Source organism: Cherax quadricarinatus, chromosome 1, assembly GCF_038502225.1.
Source record: "Cherax quadricarinatus isolate ZL_2023a chromosome 1, ASM3850222v1, whole genome shotgun sequence".
Classification (NCBI taxonomy): Eukaryota; Metazoa; Arthropoda; class Malacostraca; order Decapoda; family Parastacidae; genus Cherax; species Cherax quadricarinatus.
Window position 1 is genome coordinate 19,907,256 of NC_091292.1, and position 18,087 is coordinate 19,925,342.

The 18,087-nt window shown below is 40.2% G+C and overlaps 2 protein-coding genes across 2 annotated transcripts in view; one reads left to right on the plus strand and one right to left on the minus strand.

The window, feature by feature from the left end:
• The window catches only part of LOC128686137 (ADP-ribosylation factor-like protein 16), a 31,233-nt gene extending 22,868 nt beyond the window's left edge, over positions 1 to 8,365 (plus strand). The window contains exon 4 of the mRNA XM_053772844.2: positions 7,740 to 8,365. Within this exon, the coding sequence (XP_053628819.1) occupies positions 7,740 to 7,922 (183 nt within the window). The 3' untranslated portion in view covers positions 7,923 to 8,365. The remainder of the gene's footprint in view (positions 1 to 7,739) is intronic.
• A 423-nt stretch (positions 8,366 to 8,788) lies between these two features.
• Positions 8,789 to 11,677, minus strand: mRpS18C (mitochondrial ribosomal protein S18C). Its single transcript, XM_053772831.2, has 4 exons — positions 11,516 to 11,677; positions 10,111 to 10,259; positions 9,315 to 9,522; positions 8,789 to 8,970 (listed from the first exon to the last, which is right to left on the minus strand). The coding sequence occupies exons 1-4, from the start codon at positions 11,607 to 11,609 to the stop codon at positions 8,879 to 8,881; spliced, it is 543 nt and encodes a 180-aa protein (XP_053628806.1). The 5' UTR covers positions 11,610 to 11,677; the 3' UTR covers positions 8,789 to 8,878.
• Positions 11,678 to 18,087: the final 6,410 nt, after the last annotated feature.

The window sequence follows — 18,087 nt, forward strand, 5'->3', positions numbered from 1 at the left end:
CACATGAAAGATACTTGTGTAAGCACATGAAAGATACTTGTGTAAGCACATGAAAGATACTTGTGTAAGCACATGAAAGATACTTGTGTAAGCACATGAAAGATACTTGTGTAAGCACATGAAAGATACTTGTGTAAGCACATGAAAGATACTTGTGTAAGCACATGAAAGATACTTGTGTAAGCACATGAAAGATACTTGTGTAAGCACATGAAAGATACACAAATAACCCGCACATAAAAGACAGAAGCTTACGACGACGTTTCGGTCCGACTTGGACCATTGACAAAGTCACACTGAACAGAGCTTCAAGTGCCAAACCATGTGTCCTCTTTTTCGACGAGTTTGAATCAATTGCACCTCGTGTGACTTTGTCAATGGTCCAAGTCGGACCGAAACGTCGTCGTAAGCTTCTGTCTTTTATGTGCGGGTTATTTGTGTATCGTTCCAGTCACGGTATTGTGCCTTTTTGTTATTTATGAAAGATACTTGTGTAAGCACATGAAAGATACTTGTGTAAGCACATGAAAGATACTTGTGTAAGCACATGAAAGATACTTGTGTAAGCACATGAAAGATACTTGTGTAAGCACATGAAAGATACTTGTGTAAGCACATGAAAGATACTTGTGTAAGCACATGAAAGATACTTGTGTAAGCACATGAAAGATACTTGTGTAAGCACATGAAAGATACTTGTGTAAGCACATGAAAGATACTTGTGTAAGCACATGAAAGATACTTGTGTAAGCACATGAAAGATACTTGTGTAAGCACATGAAAGATACTTGTGTAAGCACATGAAAGATACGTAAGCACATGAAAGCACTCGGGTTGTATTTTCTATTTCATTGTGGTATTTTTTCTTAATAATATTTTATTTTATTGATGCACAGCCTTAATGGTCAGTAAGCAGATTTATGTTGCTGCATATATTATTTGATGGACTGTTAAAAAATTACTTTTATAGTTTAATTGCACCTAAAATCAAATTAATGCTAATATTTTTTCCTCAGTACAAGAAAGGAATTTTTGCTTTTAGGCATATACCTGATTAGTTTTGCTTTTAATGGCATGCTAGTACTTCTCAGCAGTATGTTCTTAAAAATAACCACTGGCAATTCTAGTTTGTGTCACGTGTTTGCCACCCACTTACATCATTGGTTTCCCCTACACATTCAAATCACCATGAAAGTACTGTATTTTTACCAGCTACATACAAGTCAAAGCCAAACTTATCAGCTCTCTTTAGCTTTCACTGTGAACTTCAATGCTCTTCCACTTATGACTTATTGTATTCAGATTACTTTTTTTTTTTTATTAGCACACTGGCCGATTCCCACCAGGGCAGGGTGGCCCGAAAAAGAAAAACTTTCACCATCATTCACTCCATCACTGTCTTGCCAGAAGGGTGCTTTACACTACAGTTTTTAAACTGCAACATTAACACCCCTCCTTCAGAGTGCAGGCACTGTACTTCCCATCTCCAGGATTCAAGTCTGGCCTGCTGGTTTTCCTGAATCCCTTCATAAATGTTACTTTGCTCACACTCCAACAGCACGTCAAGTATTAAAAACCATTTGTCTCCATTCACTCCTATCAAACATGCTCACGCATGCCCGCTGGAAGTCCAAGCCCCTCGCATACAAAACCTCCTTTACCCCCTCCCTCCAACCTTTCCTACGCTGACCCCTACCCCGCCTTCCTTCCACTACAGACTGATACACTCTTGAAGTCATTCTGTTTTGCTCCATTCTCTCTACATGTCCAAACCACCTCAACAACCCTTCCTCAGCCCTCTGGACAACAATTTTGGCAATCCCGCACCTCCTCCTAACTTCCAAACTACGAATTCTCTGCATTATATTCACACCACACATTGCCCTCAGACATGACATCGCCACTGCCTCCAGCCTTCTCCTCGCTGCAACATTCATCACCTATGCTTCACACCCATATAAGAGCGTTGGTAAAACTATACTCTCATACATTTCCCTCTTTGCCTCCAAGGACAAAGTTCTTTGTCTCCACAGACTTCTAAGTGCACTGCTCACCCTTTTTCCCTCATCAATTCTATGATTCACCTCATCTTTCATAGACCCATACGCTGACACGTCCACTCTCAAATATCTGAATACATTCACCTCCTCCATACTCTCTCCCTCCAATCTGATATCCAATCTTTCATCACCTAATCTTTTTGTTATCCTCATAACCTTACTCTTTCCTGTATTCACTTTTAATTTTCTTCTTTTACATACCCTACCAAATTCATCCACCAACCTCTGCAACTTCTCTTCAGAATCTTCCAAGAGCACAGTGTTATCAGCAAAGAGCAGCTGTGACAACTCCCACTTTATGTGTGATTCTTTATCTTTTAACTCCATGCCTCTTGCCAAGACCCTCGTATTTACTTCTCTTACAACCCCATCTATAAATATATTAAACAACCACGATGACATCACACATCCTTGTCTGAGGCCTACTTTTACTGGGAAATAATTTCCCTCTTTCCTACATATTCTAACTTGAGCCTCACTATCCTCGTAAAAAATCTTCACTGCTTTCAGTAACCTACCTCCTATACCATACACCTGCAACATCTGCCACATTGCCCCCCTATCCACCCTGTCATACGCCTTTTCCAAATCCATAAATGCCACAGAAACCTCTTTAGCCTTATCTAAATACTGTTCACTTACAGGTTTCACTGTAAACACCTGGTCCACACACCCCCTATCTTTCCTAAAGCCTCCTTGTTCATCTATCCTATTCTCCGTCTTACTCTTAATTCTTTCAATAATAACTCTACCATACACTTTACCAGGTATACTCAATAGACTTATTCCTCTATAATTTTTGCACTCTCTTTTGTCCCCTTTGCCTTTATACAAAGGAACTATGCATGCTCTCTGCCAATCCCTAGGTACCTTACCCTCTTCCATGCATTTATTAAATAATTTATTAAATAATGGCAGTTTGGAGGGATATGTTGTGTATCTTTATATGTATATGCTTCTAAACTGTTGTATTCTGAGCACCTCTGCAAAAACAGTGATAATGTATGAGTGTGGTGAAAGTGTTGAATGATGATGAAAATATTTTCTTCTTGGGGATTTTTTCTTTTTTGGGTCACCCTGCCTCGGTGGGAGACGGCCGACTTGTTGAAAAAAAAAAAAAAGCACCAACCACTCCCCACCTGCTTTTAACATTTCTATCTTTATCCCATCAATCCCAGCTGCCATACCCCCTTTCATTTTACCTACTGCCTCACGAACTTTCCCCACACTCACAACTGGCTCTTCCTCACTCCTACAAGATGTTATTCTTCCTTGCCCTATTCATGAAATCACAGCTTCCCTAGATTCAGATTACTATTAAGTTCTTTCTTTCTTTCAACACACCAGCCGTATCCCACTGAGGCAGGGTGGCCCGAAAGGAAAAACGAAAGTTTCTCCTTTTACATTTAGTAATATATACAGGAGAAGGGGTTACTAGCCCCTTGCTCCCGGCATTTTAGTCGCCTCTTACAACACGCATGGCTTATGGAGGAAGAATTCTGTTCCACTTCCCCATGGAGGTAAGAGGAAATAAACAAGAACAAGAACTAGGAAGAAAATAGAAGAAAACCCAGAGGGGTGTGTATGTATATGCTTGTACATGTATGTGAAGTGTGACCTACGTGTAAGTAGAAGTAGCAAGACATACCTGAAATCTTGCATGTGTATGAGACAGAAAAAAAAAGACACCAGCAATCCTACCATCATGTAAAACAATTACAGGCTTCAGTTTTACACTCACTTGGCAGGACGGTAGTACCTCCCTGGGCGGTTGCTGTCTACCAACCTACTACCTAAAAAAACAATTTTTTTTTTTTTCAACAAGTCGGCCGTCTCCCACCGAGGCAGGGTGACCCAAAAAAGAAAGAAAATCCCCAAAAAGAAAATACTTTCATCATCATTCAACACTTTCACCACACTCACATATTATCACTGTTTTTGCAGAGGTGCTCAGAATACAGCAGTTTAGAAGCATATACATATAAAGATGCGCAACATATCCCTCCAAACTGCCAATATCCCTAATCCCTCCTTTAAAGTGCAGGCATTGTACTTCCCATTTCCAGGACTCAAGTCCGACTATATGAAAATAACCGGTTTCCCTGAATCCCTTCACTAAATATTACCCTGCTCACACGCCAACAGATCGTCAGGTCCCAAGTACCATTTGTCTCCATTCACTCCTATCTAACACGCTCACGCACGCTTGCTGGAAGTCCAAGCCCCTCGCCCACAAAACCTCCTTTACCCCCTCCCTCCAACCTTTTCGAGGATGACCCCTACCCTGAATTCCTTTCCCTACAGATTTATACGCTCTCCATGTCATTCTACTTTGATCCATTCTCTCTAAATGACCAAACCACCTTAACAACCCCTCTTCAGCCCTTTGACTAATACTTTTATTAACTTTACACCTTCTCCTAATTTCCACACTCCAAATTTTCTGCATAATATTTACACCACACATTGCCCTTAGACAGGACATCTCCACTGCCTCCAACCGCCTCCTCGCTGCTGCATTCACAACCCAAGCTTCACATCCATATAAGAGTGTTGGTACTACTATACTTTCATACATTCCCTTCTTTGCCTCTATAGATAACGTTTTTTTGTCTCCACATATACCTCAACGCACCACTCGCCTTTTTTCCCTCATCAATTCTATGATTAACCTCATCCTTCATAAATCTATCTGCCGACACGTCAACTCCCAAGTATCTGAAAACATTCACTTCTTCCATAATCCTCCTCCCCAATTTGATATCCAATTTTTCTTTATCTAAATCATTTGATACCCTCATCACCTTACTCTTTTCTATGTTCACTTTCAACTTTCTACCTTTACACACACTCCCAAACTCCTCCACTAACCTTTGCAATTTTTCTTTAGAATCTCCCATAAGCATAGTATCATCAGCAAAAAGCAACTGTGTCAATTCCCATTTTGTATTTGATTCCCCATAATTTAATCCCACCCCTCTCCCGAACACCCTAGCATTTACTTCTTTAACAACCCCATCTATAAATATATTAAACAACCATGGTGACACTACACATCCCTGTCTAAGACCTACTTTTACTGGGAAGTAGTCTCCTTCTCTTCTACACACCCTAACCTGAGCCTCACTATCCTCATAAAAACTCTTTACAGCATTTAGTAACTTACCACCTATTCCATATACTTGCAACATCTGCCACATTGCTCCCCTGTCTACTCTATCATATGCCTTTTCTAAATCCATAAATGCAATAAAAACTTCCCTACCTTTATCTAAATACTGTTCACATATATGCTTCAATGTAAACACTTGATCTACACATCCCCTACCCACTCTAAAACCTCCTTGCTGATCCCAATCCTACATTCTGAGTTACCTCTAATTCTTTCAATTATAACCTTACCGTACACTTTTCCTGGTATACTCAGTAAACTTATTCCTCTATAATTTTTAAAATCTCTTTTGTCCCCCTTCCCTTTATATAAAGGGACTATACATGCTCTCTGCCAATCCCTAGGTACCTTTCCCTCTTTCATACATTTATTAAACAAAAATACCAACCACTCCAACACTATATCCCCCCCTGCTTTTAACATTTCTGTCATGATCCCGTCAGTTCCAGCTGCTTTACCCCCTTTCATTCTACGTAATGCCTCACGCACCTCCCCCACACTCGCATCCTGTTCTTCTTCACTCCTAAAAGATAGTATACCTCCCTGGCCAGTGCATGAAATTACCGCTTCCCTTTCTTCGTTGACATTTAAAAGTTCCTCAAAATATTCTCGCCATCTACCCAAAACCTCCATCTCCCCATCTACTAACTCCCCTACTCTGTTTTTAACTGACAAATCCATTCGTTCTCTAGGCTTTCTTAACTTGTTTAACTCCAAAATTTTTTCTTATTTTCATTAAAATTTCTTGACAATGCCTCTCCCACTCTATCATCTGCTCTCCTTTTGCACTCTCTCACCACACTCTTCACCTTTCTTTTACTCTCCATATACTCTACTCTTCTTATAACACTTCTGCTTTGTAAAGACCTCTCATAAACTAACTTTTTCTCTTTTATCACACCCTTTACTTCATGATTCCACCAATCACTCCTTATTCCTCCTGCCCCCACCCTCCTATAACCACAAACTTCTGCCCCACATTCTAATACTGCATTTTTAAAACTATTCCAACCCTCTTCAACCCCTTACCCCACTACTCATACTTGCACCAGCCCACCTTTCTGCCAATAGTTGTTTATATCTTACCCAAACTTCCTCTCCCCTTAGTTTATACACTTTCACCTCCCTCTTACTTCTTGTTGCCATTTTCCTCTTTTCCCATCTACCTCTTACTCTAATTGTAGCTACAACTAAATAATGATCCGATATATCAGTTGCCCCTCTATAAACGTGTACATCCTGGAGCCTACCCATCAGCCTTTTATCCACCAATACATAATCTAACAAACTACTTTCATTACATGCTACATCATACCTTGTATATTTATTTATCCTCTTCTTCATAAAATATGTATTACTTATTACCAAACCTCTTTCTACACATAGCTCAATTATAGGCTCCCCATTTTCATTTACCCCTAGCACCCCAAATTTACCTACTGCTCCCTCCACAACATTTTTGCCCACTTTAGCACTGAAATCCCCAACCACCATTACTTCCACACTTGGTTCAAAACTCCCCATGCATTCACTCATAATCAAGTAACAACTGTATGGTTCTTCATAAATGAAATTATTATACATTCATACACTAAACCCATAGAGGTCATACAGTGCCTTGGGAAAACAGAAGTGTCCGGGATCAGTCCAAGGAAGGGAAACATAGGTCTAATTCCTTAGATCAAGAGCCCCTCCTGGCATCGAGAAACCTCCATAAAGTTTAAATAATGAAAGATAATTATTTTTATTCATGGGGAAGTAATAAATCCATAAAGGTCACATAGTGCCCAAGGAATAGGAGGCAGTTAGGTTTGATTCAAGAGTTGAATCCAGTTCTTTTGATCAAGAATGCTTTACAAACATCAAGATACTCCCTCAACCTCTTCATTCATCCTTGAAGGGAGCTTATACAAGCAGGTAAGTTGGCTCCAGGTATTGTGCAGGACTACCATTCTATTCAAATTGTAGGTGCAGTCTGCTTGAGACAATTTTTTTTTTACAGTGTTTTTATGAAATACATTACCATATTATTATTATTATAATCAAGGGGGAAGCGCTAAACCCGGAGGATTATACAGCGCCTGGGGGGGGATGTGGAAGGCATTCAGGCTTAATTTGGGGAACTGGAGCACAGATCCAATTCCCTAAATCAAGAGCCCCTCACCAACATCAAGGAACCTTCCTTGAGGGGTACATTACCATAAAAATCAACTATGTTTTACAGTAAACTTTCAATATAATGGAACAACAGGGAAGAGCAGAATGCTGGTAATTTTATTTGTGGTGGATAGAGAAGAGATTGTTTTGCCATGATAGTGACAGTCACTGACAGTTCTGTAACTAATGGACGTTGTTGCCAAATCAGTTAACCCAGCAGATTGTTCCATATTTCCCTAGTCCATTATATAGAGGTCCTGTATATCAAAGGTTTATTTTAATAACTCATGATTTCGTACAGATACCACATGTGAAAATTGCAGAGTAATGTTACATTTAATTTTTTGCAGGTGGCGATAGTGTTGAACAAAACAGACAGTGCTACGAGTCGTGGCGTAAATGAACTGCTGAATGTGATGCGCATTGACAACCTTAAAGAGTATGCTCCACAGCAGCTTTTGACTTTTGAAGTTAGTGCACTTGCTGGCAAAGGTCTACGGCCATTACTGAAGTGGATTAAAGGGGAAAAATAATATTTTGTTTTATGTGGAAAGATCCTAGAGAGGACTTTGTATGCACATGTATGTATGAATGCATGTATGAGTGTTTATATATTTTTTACACTAAGGTAGGGTGACTCAAAAATAAAAGTAAACTCATTCATTCAATCAATTTTGCCAAAGTGTGCTGACATAAAAATTCAGATGAACCATCGACTTCGAAGTCCCCACCATTCCTATTCCCTAAGGTGTTGTGGCCCCTAGTGGTTTAGCTCTCCCCACAAAATAAAATTGTTCATGAAAAGTGACATCACTAAATTTATGGGGAGCACTAAACCCAAAGGGATCACAGTGCCAGGAGGGGGGGAGGATAAGAGTCGGGTTCCATCCATGGATTTGGAGGATGAGTAATTTTTTTGGATCAGTAGCCCTGTGTTGATGTCAAGGAACCTCCCTAAAGGAGATGGAAAGGGCAAAACCCATACGGGTCATTCAGCTTTCCTTCCTATCAACCAGTGAAGGCTGATAATTTAGCGTGCTTTCAATTTTGAAGCTCCAACACTTCACTATAAATAACTGGCAATGTACTGACGAAAATCTTACTATACCAGTATTTATTTTAAATTACCTGCCCCTTGATGGAAGCTCCTTGAAGCTGACAAGGGGCTCTTGATGTGTGGAATTGGATCTGCCTTTCCCTTCCATGGTCCTTGTCAGTTTAGCACTTTCTTTGATTATAATAATAATAATAATAATAATAATCCCCTGCCATGGATCAAACCTGAATACCTCCCAGGCCCTGCATGATTCATATGGATTTAGCATAGAGCATCATACAGCCTACAGGGACTCCATGAATATAACCTGCAGAGAATTCTTGGTAATAGTGAAACATCAAATGCAGAACTTATTTACAATTTTAATATGCAAATACAAATGAATTTGTGCTTGCACAAATATTAGCGACTCCATAGATGCAGGGTTACTGATTAATAATTATGAGGTCTCACTGGATTGCTGGGGTCAAATAACTTGGGATCCTTCAAGAAATCTAAACTCTTCATCTTTGCAGCCATGTATCCTGCAATGTGAAACTTACTTGTAAATATTAATGCATCAAATGTGATTATTATTAATCATAACTGTTAAACCCATAAGGGTCATAGAGCACTGCACATCAGATATGAAATCTGCTCAATGATTATTGCATTTGCTAATTGTATGAGTTTAAGGAAAATAAAAAAACCCTAACCCTTATTAGTAGTGGTTACTGCCCTCAAAATCACAATATGACTTGCTATAACAAATATTATAGTAAGCTAAAAGTTCTGAAAAGCCAAACAACCTTATGACATTTATTCTTGTAATTTTCAAACATCATATGTTAAAACTTTAACTATTAAATTCCATTCCATGGTAACTAACCTGCAGCTATACTTTTTCTTATTTGCTGTTCTAGCTCTTCCTGCTGTCTTCGACACAAGCGAGTAATGTTCCTTCCATAGAGTTTTCCAGTGTATGGGGAGACAAACTGAGAAAGTAGCCTTACATTCTTGAAATTAAGATTTATGTTGTACTTGCAAAGTATGCAACAAACTTTTTCTCGCTCATATGGGTTGGGCATTTCAATAGGCTGGAAAAAATAAACTAAAGGTTAATAATTCTTTAGCAAATACTAAAGGTTTGTGAAGGAAGAAAAAACTTGAACAAAGCTCATTTGAAATACAAAAGAAATGGGAAATACAGGTAATCTCTGGTATATATAGATAACTATTTCTCAAGCTTGATAATCTTAATCTGCCAGGTGTCTAAAGACGCCAGTTTTTCCTACAGTTTAAAAATACATAAACGCATTTTCTTTTTAACACCAGCCATCTCCCACTGAGGCAGGATGACCCAAAGAAGAAGAAACACTTTCATAAAGGTTCTCCATTTTACATTCAATAATTTATACAGGAGAAGGAATTATCAGCCTCTTGCTCCTAGCATTTTAGTTGCTGGGAAAGGAAGCTTTATGATGACATTTTGGTTTGTCCTGAACTACAAGAACTACGGCAAGTCACGACTCCAGGACTGATCAAAACGTTGTCATAAGTTTCTTCTAAATGAGGATTATTTGTGATTATTTAAACCATGATACAGTATTGTGACTTCATTCACTATATTATCCAAGTTTCAATAAAACAATATTTTTTTTATAATTTCATGAAATCTTATTTACCATATCTTTTTCTGATTTCTCCACAAGAATCTGCTCTGCTTTGGAGGACTTCCATGTTACAAGCCCTGGAGCATCTGGACTGCCTTCACTGGATATGTTATTTGTGTTGTTGATCCCTGTGGAAGTGCTGCATAATGCTTTTGCCACACCTGCCCGAGTGAAGAAGCACGCATTAAAAATAAAATACAGTACATTTCTCAATGAGCCAATGAAATCAAAATGATTAATGAAACATCAAGAAAACCAACCAAGCATTGTAGCATATTATTTCCAATGGGGGTCTAATTTCGGTTTTTCCCAAAATGCAACCCACAACAGTCAACTCTAATAATATTACTAATAATAGTAATAATAATAATAATAATAATAATAATAATAATAATAATAATAATATTTACTAGGTAAGGCAGCCTTTTAATTATTATAATAATCAAACTAAGCATTAAACCCACAAGGGTAATACAGTGCTACAGGATAGTGTGTGCAAATGGTATACGATGCTAGATCTGAGACTAACTAGGGTGGAGGGTATGACGAAGGTGAGTTAGTATGGGCAGTGAGGAGTGCTAAAGGAAGTATAATCAAAGTTTGTGTAATAAATCTGTTGCTGTCAAAGATGAGGCTGTCAGTGAGGAGGGAAGATAAAGTAAGGGTGTTAGAGTGGTGACGATGTCAGAGGTAAATTCTTCATGCTTGTTGGTAAACAGGACAATTGGAAAACTGAAATTGGAACCTGACAATTGTCACAGAGTGGAACTGGGCATCTCTCCATGAGATACCCATGAGTGAGGTGTGTGTGCCCGATACGAAGACGGGAAAGCGTAGTCTCGCAACCATGACATTGTTGATAAGACCAGAATCATAAACATAGCTTGATAGAATATAATTTGTTATGAATCAACTCAGACCAATGACTGTGAAGGTATACCCAGAGAGGGTTTCAGGGATCAACACTCCCACAGCCCGGTCTGTGACCAGGCCTCCTAAAAGGAATACTGTGCAGCAGTCTGTGCCTGCTGTTAGGCAGCCTTTTAAGAGCCTTTAAAGGGTTCATCCCCTAAAGGGAGGTTCTTTGATGCCGGTGAGGGGCTCTTAATCCAAGGAATTGGACTTGTTCTCCCCTTCCTTGGATTGAACCTACATGCCTCCCAGGCACTAATGACCCCTATGGGTTTAGTGCTTCCCCGTAAATTTAATAATAATCAAGGGCTCATGGAATTTTGGGCATAGCCTCTGACCAGTAGAAGAGCTCCTCATCATCAATAAGTAACCAGCAAAAAGGCCAGCTGACATACAAACTTTAAGCACCTCCATGAAAAATTCAGAATATGGTAAAACACCTTTGTTAATGGTAGCTGTTCAGTGTAGAGCAGTTACTTAAACAAAAAAACTATCAGGAACTTACCTGCTGCATTCAAATGGTTTCCCAGAAAGACATTCCTGCCTCTATAATAAATCCTTGCACTGCCAAAGAACCGTACGTTGCTGGCCATTGCCATGTTGCTATTGTTGAAGGTTTTGTTGGCTTCGAAAACTTACGTCTTATTGAACCCAGCTCAGTCTTACTGGGGAAAGATTAAGTAAATTAGTTAGCAAGTAAGTAAGTCTGTTTAGGTACAGGTACAAATAAGTACAATTATCGTACGCAGTCAGTTAAGTTACACCACACAGGAGAACCCCAAAAAATCAGAAAAAACATATTTCCATTGGGGTTCTTGTTATTGTCATTTTGGTATATAGTTTATTTATATATAGTTTTAAACAATTTTGGACAATTACAACTCTTGCATAGTAATATGTAAATTACCTAGGATAACCCAAGAAAGTCAAATTAACTTATTTTCATTGGGGTCCTTGAGAATAGTGACAAAATAGTAATTGAAAAAATTACTAATTAGGTCAGTGAACCCTCAGGCTAAGTACTGGCATAGCCAGACGCGAACAGCAAAGAGGCGGGGGCCAGGAGCTAAGACTCAAAGCCCCGCAACCGCATATTGGTGAATACTCTCTGAGTCAGCAACAGGCTATCGCTAGGCTTTAGAAATCCGCCAAACAGAAAAGAAAAAACTGGGAGGTGTTACATGGCGGCCCAGATCAATTGCCCAACGACTTTAGTTTAATGGTGGCAGACATGTCCGGGAGAAATCGATAAATTCGTCATTGAGCATAAGGTGCACAATAAACTAGCTGCTCAGAAGTTAGTTTAATATCTTCATTATGCATCCCATACCCATCCTGTGGGCGGTAGTCAAAGGATTACAGAGGTACATAATGAGTCCAGGGACTGGACCCCAAAGTTTTGATAGCTGAGCAAGGTACAAAGGTAATAAACTCAGGTAGATCTGGTCACAATCATGACCAAGTTACAAGGTAATAAACTCAGGCAGATCTGGTCACAGTCATGGCCAGGTTACAAGGTAATGAACTCCGGGTAGATCTGGTCACAATCATCACCAAGTTACAAAGGTAATGAATCATTTACACGTCTATACATGGTTACGATCACGAGCAAATTATAAAGCAATGAACAATTCACACGTCTACACTCGGTCACACCTGTAATGAGTTATTGGTACACACACACACAAAGTCATGAAGATTGGGGAAGGGCAAAGAAGACCGCAGACACAATATAGTTTAGATGGCCAAAGACTGCAAACCTCACTAAAGGAAAAAGATCTGGGGGTGAGTATAACACCGAGCATATCTCCTGAGGCGCATATCAATCAGATAACTGCTGCAGCATACGGGCGCCTGGCAAACCTACGGATAGCGTTCCGATACCTCAGTAAGGATTCGTTTAAGACTCTGTATACCATCTACGTCAGGCCCATACTGGAGTATGCAGCACCAGTTTGGAATCCACACCTAGTCAAGCACGTCAAGAAATTAGAGAAAGTGCAAAGGTTTGCAACAAGACTAGTCCCAGAGCTACGGGGATTGTCCTATGAAGAAAGGTTGAGGGAAATCGGCCTGACGACACTGGAGGCCAGGAGGGTCAGGGGAGACATGATAACGACATATAAAATACTGCGCGGAATAGACGAGGTGGACAAAGACGGGATGTTCCAGAGATGGGACACAGACACAAGAGGTCACAATTGGAAGTTGAAGACTCAGATGAATCAAAGGGATGTTAGGAAGTATTTCTTCAGTCATAGAGTAGTCAGGCCATGGAATAGCCTAGAAAGTGATGTGGTGGAGGCAGGAACCATACATAGTTTTAAGGCGAGGTATGATAGAGCTCATGGGGCAGGGAGAGAGAGGACCTAGTAGCAATCAGCGAAGAGGCGGGGCCAGGAGCTGTGACTCGACCCCTGCAACCACAAATAGGTGAGTACAAATAGGTGAGTACACACACACACACACACACACACACACACACACACACATACACACACACACGGAAGGGATAGACTCAGAAGTGTCCTTGTTTGCGGATGATGTGAAGTTAATGAGAAGAATCAAATCGGATGAGGATCAGGCAGGACTACAAAGAGACCTGGACAGGCTACAAGCCTGGTCCAGCAACTGGCTCCTTAAGTTTACCCTGCCAAATGCAAAGTCAAGAAGATTGGGGAAGGGCAAAGAAGACCGCAGACACAATATAGTTTAGATGGCCAAAGTCTGCAAACCTCACTCAAGGAAAAAGATCTGGGGGTGAGTATAACACCGAGCATATCTCCTGAGGCGCACATCAATCAGATAACTGCTGCAGCATACGGGCGCCTGGCAAACCTACGGATAGCGTTCCGATACCTCAGTAAGGATTCGTTCAAGACTCTATATAACATTTACGTCAGCCATAATCGAGTATGCAGCACCAGTTTGGAATCCACACCTAATCAAGCACGTCAAGAAATTAGAGAAAGTGAAAAGGTTTGCAACAAGACTAGTCCCAGAGCTACGGGGATTGTCCTACGAAGAAAGGTTGAGGGAAATCGGCCTGACGACACTGGAGGCCAGGAGGGTCAGGGGAGACATGATAACGACATATAAAATACTGCGCGGAATAGACGAGGTGGACAAAGACGGGATGTTCCAGAGATGGGACACAGACACATGAGGTCACAATTGGAAGTTGAAGACTCAGATGAATCAAAGGGATTGTGGAAAATACTGTATATATTTTCCAGAAATTCAGTATTTATATGTAAATAGATGGCCATACTGTATTTAATAATATTTATGTCATAGAAAACGGAAAGCCTGCGTCTGCGCAGACGGGACTCGCCATCTTGGTTTTGAATTGGATACAACGTTAATATAATGGGAAGAATTTTTCATGCTCTAGAGGTTAAAATTGGATTGACACCTCTCAAATAGGAGGCGAAATTGTTGGATGTGCATTCCTGCATAACTTGAGATATCAGACGACTGGACAAGACAGCTCCAGGAACCTCAGATAAGCTCTCTAGATTTGTGTATAATTCTGGCCAATGTTTTCATAAATTTAGTTAGTGAGGTTTTTCTGAGTATGATACAACTTAATATCCAGTCAAATTGGTGAGTGATATTAAGATATATTTTCCTTCTGTTATGTATATGTGAATTTATATATAATCATTTTTTAATATACAGTCCACAAATTTATATATTTACCAGTATTCCTGGTGTATGTACATTTCATTTAATTAATAGGTCCAGAGCAACTTGTGGTTATGACAGTGGTAGGTATCGAAGGGGGACATTTTTTGCGACCTAGGTGTCCCAAATTCCTACGTGTCTATTAACATTGATAAATAATAATTATCTTTGTTATCATTTACTGTTATGTACATAATTAGTTACATTCAGATAAATGCAATTTTCCACAGGGATGTTAGGAAGTATTTCTTCAGTCATAGAGTAGTCAAGCCGTGGAATAGCCTAGAAAGTGAAGTAGTGGAGGCAGGAACCATACATAGTTTTAAGGCGAGGTATGATAAAGCTCATGGAGCAGGGAGAGAGAGGACCTAGTTGCAACCACAAATAGGTGAGTACAAATAGGTGAGTACACTCAGGAGACACAACTAAACTGATACTCGATGCATGAGTAGTGCGAAACGTCCGCAGCCCCATCAAGGGGCTGGGTATACCTGGAGAAGGTTTCGGGGACCAACGCTCCCGCGGCCCGGTCTGTGACCAGGCCTCGCTGTGGATCAGGGCCTGATCAGCCAGGCTGTTGCTTTTGGCCACACGCAAATCAACGTACGAACCACAGTCCGACTGGTCAGGTACTGACTTTAGATGCCTGTCTTGTGCCTTCTTGAAGAAAGTCAGGGGTCTGTTTGTAAGATAAGATAAGATTTCGTTCGGATTTTTAACCCCGGAGGGTTAGCCACCCAGGAAAGTCAGTGCGTCATCGAGGACTGTCTAACTTATTTCCATTGGGGTCCTTAATCTTGTCCCCCAGGATGTGACCCACACCAGTCGACTAACACCCAGGTACCTATTTGCTGCTAGGTGAACAGGACAACAGGTGTAAAGAAACGTGTCGAAATGTTTCCACCCACCGGGAATCGAACCGGGCCCTCCGTGTGTGAAGCGGGAGCTTTAGCCACCAGGCCACCGGGCCCTTAATGTATGCTGGGAGGCAATTGAACAGTCTTGGGTCCCTGGCACTTATTGTGTTGTCTCTTAGTGTACTCGTGGCGCCCCTGCTTTTCATTGGGGGGGATGCTGCATCTGCCCAGTCTTTTGCTTTCGTTGGGAGTGATTTTTGTGTGCAAATTTGGGACTAATCCCACTGGGATTTTCCAAGTGTATATTATCGTGTATCCTTCTCGCCTGCGTTCCAGGGAGTACAAATCAAGGGACTTGATTTGTACTCCCAGTAATTTAGGTTTTTATCGTACTTATACGTGCCGTGAAAGTTCTCTGTACATTCTCCAGGTCTGCAATTTTGCCTGCTTTGAAAGGGGCCGTTAAGGGGCAGTTAAGAAATCAATATATTCAGTTAAAGAGAGAAATAAAAAGGGGAATAATAAAAGCAAAGAGAGATTATGGGGTTAAAGTCGCAAGGGAATCGAAGACTAACCCAAAGGATTCTTTCAGGTATACAGAAGTAAGATTAAGGACAAGATAGGCCCACTCAAAAATTCTACACATTTCCTTATCAGTTTTTACACAGGAAGATACTAGCGATATTCCAGAAATAATAAATTATGTAGAACAGGACGATAATAAACTATGCACGATTAGGGTCACAATTGACATGGTCCTTAGACAAATAGATAAATTAAAACTAAACACATCCCCAGGCCCTGATGAACTGTACGCAAGAGTTCTAAAGGAATGTAAAGAGGAACGTAACAAACCGTTGTCTAATCTTTTCAACATATCTCTACAAACTGGAATATTGTCAGATAGGTGAAAATGGCAAATGTGATACCTATTTTTAAAGCAGGTGACAGGTCCTTAGCTTCGAACTATAGACCAATAAGCCTAACCTTAACAGTGAGAAAATTTATGGAACCAATAATTGCCGAGGCAGTTCGTAGCCATCTTGAAAGGCATAAATTAATTAACGAATCTCAGCACGGTTTTACAAAAGGGCTTTCCTGTCTTGCGAATTTATTAATTTTTTTCACTAAGGTATTTGAGGAGGTAGATCATGGTAAGTAAGTTTATTCAGGTATACACAAATACAGTTACATAGATTATCATACATACCAGCATATGTGTAGAGAACCTAGAAAAACCCAAAAAAGTCAGACAGGGTGACTTATTTCCATTGGGGTCCATTGATATGATATTGTGTACATTGACTTCAGTAAGGCTTTTGATAGAGTCTCATATCAGAGACTATTGAGGAAAATTAAGACATACGGAATAGGAGGGAAATTTTTTCCTGGATAGAGGTGTGGTTGACAGATAGGCATCAGAGTGTTACATAAATGGGGAGAAATCAGAGTGGTTAAATGTCACGAGTGGTGTTCCACAGGGGTCAGTGTTGGGCTCCTTGTTGTTCACAATCTACATAAACGACATAGATGAGGGAACAAACAGCGACATAAGCAAATTTGCCGATGAGACCAAAATAGGGCGTCGAATTCATTCTGACTAGGACATTAGAGCACTCCAGAAAGATTTGAATAAACTGATGCAGTGGCCGGAGAGGTGGCAGATGCAGTTTAATATAGACAAATGCAAAGTTCTAAACATTGGACAAGAAAATAACTATGTCACATATAAACTAAATACTGTAGGTCTTCATATTACTGATTGTGAAAAGGATTTGGGAGTTCTGGTTAGCAGTAATCTAAAACCAAGACAACAGTGCATAATTGTTTGCAATAAAGCAAACAGAATCCTTGGCTTCATATCAAGAAGCAAAAATAATAGGAGTCCTCAGGTTGTTTTTCAACTCTGTGTATCTTTGATTAGGTCTCATATAGATTACCCTGCACAATTTTAGTCACTGTATTACAGAATGGACATAAATACACTGGAAAACAAACAAAGGAGGATGGCAAAGTTGATCCCATGTATCAGAAATCTTCCCTATGAGGATAGACTGAGGGCCCTGAATCTGCACTCTCTAGAAAGACGTAGAATTTGGGAGGATATGATTGAGGGGTTCAGGGAAACCGGCAGGCCGGACTTGAGTCCTGGAGATGGGAAGTACAGTGCCTGCACTCTGAAGGAGGGGTGTTAATGTTGCAGTTTAAAAACTGTAGTGTAAAGCACCCTTCTGGCAAGACAGTGATGGAGTGAATGATGGTGAAAGTTTTTCTTTTTCGGGCCACCCTGCCTTGGTGGGAATCGGCCTGGAGCCTTAATTCTTAATAATAATGATTGAGGAGTATGAATGGAAAACAGGAATAAATAAAGGGAATGCAAATAGTGTGCTAAAAATATCCAGCCAAGACAGGACTCGCAACAATGGTTTAAAGTTGGAAAAATTCAGATTCAGGACGGATATAGGAAAGCACTGGTTTGGTAATAGAGTTGTGGATGAGTGGAACAAACTCCCGAGTACCATCATAAAAGCTA

What these genes read in the sequence shown, in the direction of transcription:
- mRpS18C (XM_053772831.2), bottom strand. Translation starts at nt 11,609, where the DNA reads ATGGCAATGGCCAGCAACGTACGGTTCTTTGGCAGTGCAAGGATTTAT. An exon ending in AAACCATTTGAATGCAGCAG is followed by an intron (nt 10,260 to 11,515) that starts GTAAGTTCCTGA and finishes TCACTCGGGCAG; the next exon opens with GTGTGGCAAAAGCATTATGC. An exon ending in AAGAAAAAGTATAGCTGCAG is followed by an intron (nt 8,971 to 9,314) that starts GTTAGTTACCAT and finishes TTCACATTGCAG; the next exon opens with GATACATGGCTGCAAAGATG.